Here is a 10,916-nt window from a genome sequence, read left to right on the forward strand (position 1 = left end):
AGCGAAATAATTAAGCATATGAATATGTATGAAATTTATGGGATATTCGTAAAATGTGGCGGGAAGCTAACGAAGATGTGTGAAAATATGCTTATCCACTCCAGGACAAAACTGTGTGTACCAAAATTGAACTAATATTTCAAATTTTTAACCAACAATGGCTACTCTTTGTATGTCTTCATCTTCTTTAGTTAAACTTCACCAAATCTCCCCCTTTATTCATTCTTCTTCCCCAGCAAATCCAAATCTACTTCGGAGATCATTTTTCGATCATTTTACGGCCGTCAATTATGTACCGGAATCTTTGAAATTGAGGGCAAGGGTTTCCTTATTTCCGTTTTTCTTTACCAAAAGTGAAGACACTGAGAGCCTTAAGCAGGAGCTTCTCGAAGCCATAGCCCCACTTGATCGCGGTGCTGAGGCCACTCCTGAAGATCAAAAGCTTGTTGATCAGGTGGGTCATGCACCTTGTTTAATAGTATATTCTTTTGTTTTGAATTATTTGTGGGTATTGTAGTTTATGATGTTGTTGAAGTTGAAAAATTGTTATTTAGGACTTAATTGGAGTGTTAAAGTAAATAATAAAGGGCATATATAATACATAAATGTGGGTATTGACAGTGCAAGTCTAGACACCTTAACTTGGTCTCAACTGACAACTCAACACTCTAATTTGTCCCCATGGTGTCTTGTGGATACCCAACATTGACGTGACATAAATTTTGAAGGTGTCTAGAAGATCATTTTGTAAGTTGGAATGTTCAACTGACATAATGGAGACGAGTTGGGGGGTCTAGATATGCATACTCAAAGTAGGAGTGTTTACTTGCCAGCTAAGGTGAAGTTTGAGAGAAGCCTTTTAGCTCCTATTTTGCTTCTGGTGCATTACTAGCCTAATGTGTATGCAGATTGCAAGCAAACTTGAGGCAGCTAATAAAGTGAAGGAGCCCCTGAAGTCGAGCTTATTGAATGGAAAGTGGGAGCTTTTGTATACTACATCTCAATCAATTCTACAAACCAAGGTCTGGTCTGATCTTATCTTTCTTATGCACATTTCCAGAAGCTAAGATGCTCCTGCTCGTTTATCATCTGTTCTTTTCTCGAGGGAACAGATTACTTCAATTACGAAGACTGTTGGTTTTAGAATCATATAAGTAGTAAGAGTAAAAGTCTAGGGTGTACATAGAAAGGGAAAATACATAGGTAGTTAGTTAATCACTTCCACCCTTTTGTTCTTTTATCATAATTTAACTCCATAGGTCATTGCCCATAGGCTGGCAAATTTTGAAGCAGTTTCTTGGCTTTCACTTATCTTCTTCTAACTAGACTAAATGAGATATGCAAAGGATGATATCTACAATAGTCACATTAAAGTTGCTTATTCTTCATGTGATATCAGTTACTATAATTGTTTTTAGGTATAATCAGAAGCAAGTTTAGACCTCCTTTTCTCGTCCTTCTTTAATTTCTACTCTAAAAAATATTATCGGTTTATTTAGCATGCTGTAACCTAACTGCATTGATTGGCATCAAGAAATAGGTCAGATGTGAGAAGAACTGTGATTGATGTAGGACGGGTTTTTCCACTTTCCTTCTCCTCCAATTTCTTAAATTACAGTGGAATATTACTTGGTTCAGTGTTAAGAAGGCTTCCATTTTCTGGTGCTTCCTCCACTTTCTGCATTCATCATCAAAATGATATGGTTGATTTGGTCATTATAGTTATGATAGGGGTTTTCTGTGCTTGCTTGATAATCTTTCAATACATAGTCGTTGCTTTCAATTTACTCCATTATTTATGAAGATTCATCATTCTCTTCTGGTTAAATCTTCTGATGACCAAACAAAGAACAAAAGAATGCTTCCAATGCTTCAAATATCAAGCATAAATAAGTTGTGCTTTCTATTTGCAGTGATGTCGCAGAGTCTGCCTTTAATATTTTTTCCTTCTTCTTTTGGGAGTGTTGGATGATTGATTCCTTTTCTCTTTTCCTTCTATTTTGTGAATGTTGGTTTTATGTGTTGAATTATGAACAACTACACAATCCTAGCATACCATAGATGAGCTGATCAGAGAGACATTGAAGAAGAAGAAGAATATTATTTCAGTAGTAATACAGAAAACTTGACTTTTCATTTACAATGGAACAGTGCTTATATATGCACACATACTGACTCCTAACCGACTAACAGAAGAATTAACAACTTTCATAACTAACTTGGCTAATCCCTCAACTACCCTTAATTGTCTTTATGTATTACATCAAGTAACCCCTATCACATTACTTCCCCTCAAGCTGGTGGGTGCAAAAACATTCAACACACCAAGCTTGCCTACTAAAAACTCATGTTGCAATCTGGGTAGTCCTTTGGTTAATATGTCTGCAAGTTGCTCCTTAGAGCTTACATGTTCTGTCTTCATAATCCCTGCCTGTATCTTCTGTCTGATAAAATGACAATCAATTTCTATATGCTTTGTTCTCTCATGAAACACCGGATTAGCTGCTATTTGCAAAGCTGCCCTGCTATCACTGTACACTATAGCTGGTTGTTCTACTTCATTCCCCAGTTCCTTCAACAATGCAATAATCCATACTAACTCTGAAACTGCATTAGCCATGCTTCTATACTCAGATTCAGCTGAGCTTCTAGATACCACACTCTGCTTCTTTGATTTCCATGACAACAATGTTTCACCATGTTTAACTAGAAAACCTGACACTGATCTTCTTGTATTAGGGCATGCTGCCCAATCTGCATCACAATAGACACTTAGATTGTTTGACTGTTTGCTACTTAATAGTATTCCAAGTCCTGGTTCCCTCTTTACATACTTCATCACCCTTATTGCTGCTTCTCAGTGTGTCCTCTTAGGCCGCTGTAAAAATTGGCTGAGTGTTTAGACTGAATAGGCAATATCTGGTCTTGTCATAGTCAAATATAACATCTTGCCTACTAACCTTTGATATTGTTCCTTGTCTTAAAAAAACTTATCCTCTAGATCTCCTGTGAGACAGTCCATGAAAGTGAGCTTATTCTCGAATCAGCACACTAGGAATCGAAGATTGAAGATGATTTCCGATAAGCGTACATTCATAGGCTGTTAGCAGGATAAGGCGAGAAAGATATTGAATGAGTTTAAAGAGCATTTATCTAAGTTAAGCCCAGTTAATCCTACTATCTTCAGAATTCTAGAACTGTTAACTTCATATTGGCTTCAAGTGGAGTCCAAGCAGGTTTGGCACTTCCCAATCCCAAGTCTAAAATGATTTCCAAGGCATACTTCCTTTGGTTCATTAAAATACCTTTGGTAGATCTACTAAACTCCATACCAAGAAAAAACTTCAATTCACCAAGATCTTTGATCTTGAAAGCTTTGTGCAAAACAATCTTGTGTGTTCAACAAGAGTCAAATTGCTTCCTGTTACTAACATATCATCTACATAAACACGAATCACCACCATGTCTGAACCTTTCCTTTTGATGAACAATGAATGATCTAAACTGCTTTGGACAAAATCAGATTCCAATAGTGCTTCAGTCAACTTCAAATTCCATTGCCTACTAGCCTGTTTAAGCCCATAGAGGGATTTGACAAGTCTGCATACACCCCTGACTTGCAAAACCCTCTGGCAACTTCATATAGACTTCATCATAAAGATCACCTTGAAAAAAAACATTATAAACAACTAACTAATGAACAGGCCACCCATGCTGAGCAACCAAAGAAAGAACAGTCCTGACAGTAGCAATCTTAACAACTGGAGAGAAAGTTTCATGAAAATCAAAACATGCCCTTTGAGTGTAACCTTTTGCCACTAGTCTATCTTTAAATCGTTCAATATTCCCATCAGCTTTCAGTTTCACTTTATAAACCCACCTACAGCCAATAGAAACATTGCCTTGAGGAAGTGGGACCAAATCCCATGTCTGATTGTCTTGGAGGGCTTGCAATTTAGATTCCATAGCCTCCATCCATCTCACATCTGAAGCTGCCTCTTTGTAAGATTTAGGTTCACATATAGCAGAAAAAACTTTCAAATATTTCTAATAAGGCGGTGACAAGTGATCATAAGAAACAAAATTTTCTAGTGGATACAAGACAGTGTTAGCTGAGGGTTTGGAAACATAATCTGAAAACCAAGGCTGCTTAGATGTTCTGGTAGATCTCCTAAGAGGTGGAGATGCATGAGGGATGTGAGCAGATGGTATAGGTGGTGAAACAACAGGAACATGAACTAAAAGTGGATGTGGAGGGGGTAGATCACTTGGAGGGGTAGTGATATCAGCTTGTAAATCATCCTGGATATAAAACTCAGGAAAATGAGAAAACTCATGGTAGGAAGGTTCAACTGACTTAGAGAAGTGTTGAAAAGGATATTGATCTTCATGAAATATCACATCTCTGTTTACAAAGAATTTTTTGTGTTGAAGATCAAAACATATGTAACCTTTAGTAACACTTGAATACCCCATAAACACTGACCTTATTGCCCTTGGTGCAAACTTATCAGTTCTAGGCATATTGCTTGCAAAGCATAAACAACCAAGTGTTCTCAAGTGTGTAAGGCTTGGTTTTTGTCCAAAAAAGACGTCATAAGGTGACTTGCCTTCTAAAGTATGAGAAGGTAGTCTGTTTATGATATAGGCTGCAGTAAGAATACAATGCCCCCAAAACTAAAGTGGAATATGTCCCTAAAACCTCAGAGCTCTGGCAACCTCAAGAAGGTGCATGTGCTTCCTCTCAGCAATTTCATTCTGCTGAGGGGTATGAGCACATGTCTTATAATGTATGATACCAGATTCTGTCAACAATGCATGCATTGAAATACTAATGAATTCACCCCCATTATATGTTCCACACCTTTAACTGTAGTATTAAACTGAGTAACAGCCATTCTGAAAAACTATTTAAGAAGCAACAACACATCACTTTTGTATTTCAACAAAAAGACCCATACAGTTCTTGAAAAATCATCAACAATGGTGAGAAAAAACTTGTTTCCATCAAAAGTAGGGGTATTATATGGACCCCAAACATCCAAATGTAGTAAAGTAAACAATGCATTGGACCTAGTAGTACTGCTAGGAAAGGGAAATCTAGTATGTTTAGCTAAAGGATATCTCACAATTATGTAAAACTGCTTTACAATCGTCAAGAGCGTAACCTAACATGTCTTTATTAGACCCTACTGAGGCATGTGCAAGTCTTCTGTGCCACAACATACTGTTCTTCTTGTCACTTTGTGCAGTAAAACTTTTAGCATTATCATTGGCATGAACTTTGGTGTTATAAGAGTTGGACTGAGTTAACAAATAGAGACCATTCTCTTCTCTACCAATCCCTTTCAGTTTCCCATTGGAAAGGTCTTGGAATAAACAAAATCCAGGATAAAAAGATACAAAACAATTGAGTTCTTTGGTAACTTTTGATATAGACAAAAGATTGTAGTGGAAATCTGGCACAAACAAGACATCATGTAATACTTCTATGTCTGCTAGCTTGTAACTACCTGTATGAGTTACCAATGTTACACCACCATTTGGTAAATAAACTCTCCTGTTTTGTTCAGTCTTAACAACTCTCACATCATGCAAAACTTCTAAACTAGAAACCATGTGATTAGTTGCACCACTATTACTTATCCATTTCAGTTTGGCAATTTTGGAGATAGGAGTATGAACCATACCTGCCATATTAGCCATCACATTTGCAGTAGCATTATTCCCATCAAACATCTGTAAAATGTTACCATGTTGGTCACTAGTTAACTATAGAGCTCTTGGTAGATCCTTCGGGATTGAAGGATCCAAACCATTATCTCTTACACCTGATTGCATATAATGTGAATTATTATCAGCTTGAACATGATAAGCAGTGTTTCTTGTTCCCTTCTTCTTAAACTTCCAATCAGGTGGGTATCCATGAAGTTTAAAACAGTTGTCCTCCACATGACCTTGTAGCTTGCAAAAGTCACATATTTTGTCCCAATTTTTCTTGCCTTTGTGGTAGTGTTGTGTAGTTGACTGTGACTGGAAGCTGATGTGCCTTTGTTATAACGATTAGGCATTCCTTTCCCAGCCATGAGAGCAGCCAGATCTGCACCCTCACCACCTATGGAGGATGTTAGAGATCTCTGACTCTCCCTTTCAACAAGCATAGCATATGCCTTGTTGATAGTAGGAGTAGGCTCTACCATGAGAATTTGACTACGTGATTGATCATAATTTTCATTCAGCCCCATCAAAAATTGCATCAATTTTTGTTTCTCTAGATGTATAGTAAAATCCTTAGAAGTAGGGCAATTACATGAAGGTGGTACAATGCTCGCAAACTCATCCCACAAATTTCGTAATTTGGAGAAATAAGTAGGAATGATATCAGTACCTTGTACAGTAGTGGCTATAGCTTTATGTAGCTGGTAGATCCTCGAAGCATTCACTTTATCAAAACGCTCCCTGAGATCTTCCCAAACTGCTCTTGCACTTGTTGCATAGACAATCCAGTGTGCAATTCCGAAGTAACTGAACTCATGATCCAACCCTGAACAATGGCATTGCATCGATCCCATTGATGCCCTAACTCTGCTCCGAAATCCTCCCTAGTCAGGCTGCCATCGACAATTCCAAGCTTGTTCTTCCCAAGCAATTGAATGCGCATAGCCCTGCTCCAAATGGAGTAGTTATAAGATCCAATCAGCTGCATAGGAATGATAGAAGCACCAGTGGTGTCGGAGGGATGCAAAAATAAAGAATGATTGTGATCAAACTTAGGTGCCACCATTGATGAGGATCAACTAAGCTCGAAACTGCACAATTAACTTCAATAAACCTCACAATCGTGGGTGTGTGGTTCTGATACCATGTTGAATTATGAGAAACTACACAATCCTAGCATACCATAGATGAGCTAATCAGAGAGACATTGAAGAAGAAGAAGAAGAAGAATATTATTTCAGTAGTAATGCAGAAAAACTCAAATGTACATTTACAATGGAACAGTGCTTATATATGCACACATACTGACTCCTAACCGATTAACAGAAGAATTAACAATTTTCATAACTAACTTGGCTAATCCCTTAACTACCCTTAATTGTCCTTATGTATTACATCAAGTAACCCCTATCACATTATTTAATAGGTACAAGTTCTAGTTAAGGTGTTTAAGTGAATTATGCGGACAACTTTAAGGGGCAGTCGATGACTTTAGCCTAAAATTAAATTTGTCACGCTATGGAATTCATCATGAAATACAAAATTTAGTGAAGATGATCATTGAAAGTTGAAAGTAATTAGGCAAAGTGAATTGACCTTTGAAAGACAAAAAAAGTTAGATGACCAATTACCTCAAGAGATTAACTTGCTAGAGTTGAAAAATTCCAGTAACTTTCAATTGAATTATAATCATTAATCTCTCTCTTGTATGTAAGCTAGACTCTTATATTCATTATAATAGATGATCCCTTTTAAAGATGAAAAATAGGTCATATTTTTTTTGCATTCCAAGTATTGTATTAAATTACTACCTTAAAAAATAGTCTAGTTTTTAAATTTAATTAATAAGACCCAAAATACAAAGTTTATTAATCTAACATATTTAATGGTTTAGAGAAAGAAAATTTAACATAATTCATATTATAGTCCTAAAGGAGAAGAATGGAAGTGAAACATTTCACATCTGTAGGTACATGTGGTTAATAGCAGACAAAGTTAAAGTGCAAGAGACGACCCAAAAATAATTCAACAAATACAACGTGGCTTACAAAATGAGTGGATAATCAATCTCTTCCTAGGGAACAAGCTAACAATATGCTACAAAAACAGAAGCTACTCCAACCTCTATACCAATTAACGGCAAAAATTAGGGAAAGGCACAACATGCCGCAAGAGTGACAACTTCCTACCTGCCACATCCAACCATTTCAAATTAAAAAAGAATAACTAAATTAGCTTTCACTTATTTGCCCAAAACTACTTCTCCTCCTCAAGCTGTAGCTGAAATCCGTGGTGTCATATTTTTGACAGTTCCATTTGCCATACCACCACCACCACGATTCATTCGCCCATTGTTGTCACTTCGCTGATAGCCATCACCACCTCCACGGTTGGATGACCCTCCGCGATTGCCACCTCTGTTGTTGAACTCACTTCTTCCATTGAAATCACCGCGATTATAGCCCCTCCCACTTCCATTGTAGTTTCCTCGCCCACGTACTCCATCATTCCTGAATCCATTACCCCTTCCAGATGGATATCTACCCCTAGTGTTACCTGAAACAGAGGGAACATAATTCAATTCAACCACAAGAATTATCGGCATACATGTCTTCAACGAATTATCACAAGAGACAAAGCAGCTCTAGGGATAAAATCACTACAAAAATTAAATGGAACATAGGTAGGCCTACAAATTCGTCAAAAACCCACAAATCCCCTTCTCACTTTATAGTTTATTTTTTCAATTACGTCGATGTCATCATTAATTCATTACCACCATAGGAGAATAATTGAACTTGCCTCGAGAACTGGTAGACTTCTTCTCTTCAACGGCAGCTTGGCGTCCACCAATTAAAATTGGAGAAGCCTGATACATAAAGAAACAAAAAGTAATCAGACATGTCAAAAAAACTGAAAAGATTCAGAAAAAACAAGCATCACACAGCAAAGGTCACTAAAGCAGTGATAAATATATCAGTATAAGTGCTGCAATTTGAATAGAAAATTACTATTTTGATTGAGTTCAGGTATTTAGTTGAAACTTTATGAAGCAAGATAATGGGACTTCAAATCCGAACAATTAGAGATGTCTATCGGGCTATTCAGTCTAGTTTCAACTAAGCAATGCAAAATTAGCATCAACTCTTAACAGTCCCAACTACCATTAGATAGACACACATCCCCTCCAATATAGTTAATATAACACTGGAGTTATGACACGATGGTCTGTTGCAACTATATTCTACAATAAATTTAGCTTTTCTATTAGATGGACCTATAAACAGTTGGTAAGAGCCTTTTATAGCTTTGATTGGCCAACCTTTTGAACAGTCAAAAGTGTTTTTAAACGGCGCTTATTTTAGAGAATAAAGGGGGTTTGGCCAAGCTTTTGGTGACGAAATATAAGATTGAATTTATTAACTGAACTAACACTACTTCAAAAACTCAAAAAATCGATGGACAAAACCAAGGGACTACGTCGATTTTGTCAATGAATTTTTTAAAAATCTTTTTAAAAAGAAAACCAACGGTACACCAATGGGTTTTTTAAATTATGATTGTTCTTCATATGTTTTTTTTAAAAAAACCAATGGTACACCAATGGTTTTTTATTTTTTATTTTTTATGAAAACTGACGTATGTCCATTGGTTTTTAACATGTAAAACTGCACTTGATGAGTATAAATATAAACAGAAGTATTTCATTAAAGAACATGAGTGGTCTAATAGTAGAATTGTTGACGAGTATAAATATAAATATAAGCAAACCAAGTTGCTACATTTCTTTTCTTTTATATATTTTCTGAAAAACCGATGGAGTCCTAAATTCTCAACATGCTTTTAGAACCTCAAGTGGTTAACAAATTTTTGTTATCTGTTAATGTTAACTCTTTATTCTCTAAAATGAGTTTTTGAATAAAAGCAAAAGCAATTTTTCAGCTCAAGACAAATTAATTAGTACTCATATCAAGAATACTCACATCAAAAGTTCATATTTACCAAACGAATTACTACTCTTTTTGTCCCAATTTATATGGCACCTTTCCCTTTTTAGTCTGTCCTAAAAAGAATGTCACCTTTCTATAATTAGAAACAACTTAATTTTAAAATTTCTCTTTTGCACTTAATGAATGATTTGTGGTGATGTCCAAGGTTTGTTTTGGATCACAAGTCCTCCTTTTTTTCTTAAACTGTGTCAAGTCAAATGGTGCCACATAAATTGGAATGGCAAGAGTAAGAACTTTCTAGTTCTCAGAATTATCCATTAAATTGTCATATTGTTATTTTATCCATGTTACAGTAATAATAAATGAGAGATCCAAAGTGAGAATATTACAAATATAAGATTATGTGCGCTATTAGAGTAGGATTTGATTCTAAAAAAATAGAAAGTTATTTTATTTTATTTTATTTAATCAGACAAGTATTCAACAGACATTCTGTTCTAATTTTTTTTGACATTGTGATTATGAGAGTACCTGTAATATTCTTTAATCCGATTTTTTTTTTTTGTAGTTTTGAAGTTCCTTTTGGTTAAGATTTGTTTATCCACTTATTTGGTAGGTATATTCCATTAAGATAAATTCATGAGTTGTCAAACTAAATTAAAAACTATAAATCATAATATGTAGGTTCATTATTCTATTAAATAAAATATTAATCTTTTGATAAAGTTCAAGTAATATTAATCTTTTAGATGATGCTCATATCTTATAAAATATAACATTAATTAATTGACAGAACTAAGTGTTTAACCCATTGTTGTAATCCACCTTGCTAACTCATGGTGAACTTATGTGCATCTTTTCTCACAATTTGACCCTTAAAAAACATTTTGAAAAAGTTATCCAAACTCAAACTGCCAACGAGAAGCACAAAATGTTGCACTCCATGCACTTTCTAAAAACAAATTGACGGGCTAGATAAAACTAGCTAATTTTGACAATTTGGCACGTCTCTTAGTCATCGAGACATTATACACTTAATTACAACAATTCCTCTAGGAGAATTTGCATTTGTCATTCCGGTTGAAGCCCTATGGATATTCTGAAACAACTAGAGAAATACAATAAAATAAAAAAGATCCAAGTATACCAGGGCATAATTTGTAATGACCTAACAGCACATATGTTCNCACTTTAAGTTCCAAATAACTTATATGTATTAGATTAATTACTCAAAAAGAATAACTCCTT

General features: G+C 35.5%; 2 protein-coding genes across 2 annotated transcripts; one reads left to right on the forward strand and one right to left on the reverse strand.

Moving 5' to 3' along the window:
• Window positions 1-125: 125 nt before the first annotated feature.
• LOC125873868 (probable plastid-lipid-associated protein 4, chloroplastic) lies at window positions 126-1,187 on the forward strand. The gene is made up of 2 exons (XM_049554715.1): window positions 126-454; window positions 909-1,187. Exons 1-2 carry the CDS (start codon window positions 158-160, stop codon window positions 1,065-1,067), a joined length of 456 nt encoding a protein of 151 aa, XP_049410672.1. The 5' UTR covers window positions 126-157; the 3' UTR covers window positions 1,068-1,187.
• A 6,539-nt stretch (window positions 1,188-7,726) lies between these two features.
• On the reverse strand, window positions 7,727-8,664 carry LOC125873912 (nuclear transport factor 2-like). Its single transcript, XM_049554741.1, has 2 exons — window positions 8,521-8,664; window positions 7,727-8,274 (listed from the first exon to the last, which is right to left on the reverse strand). The coding sequence occupies exons 1-2, from the start codon at window positions 8,594-8,596 to the stop codon at window positions 7,988-7,990; spliced, it is 363 nt and encodes a 120-aa protein (XP_049410698.1). The 5' UTR covers window positions 8,597-8,664; the 3' UTR covers window positions 7,727-7,987.
• Between the last annotated feature and the right edge of the window lie 2,252 nt (window positions 8,665-10,916).

The sequence above is a fragment of the Solanum stenotomum genome, chromosome 1 (assembly GCF_019186545.1).
Source record: "Solanum stenotomum isolate F172 chromosome 1, ASM1918654v1, whole genome shotgun sequence".
Classification (NCBI taxonomy): domain Eukaryota; kingdom Viridiplantae; phylum Streptophyta; class Magnoliopsida; order Solanales; family Solanaceae; genus Solanum; species Solanum stenotomum.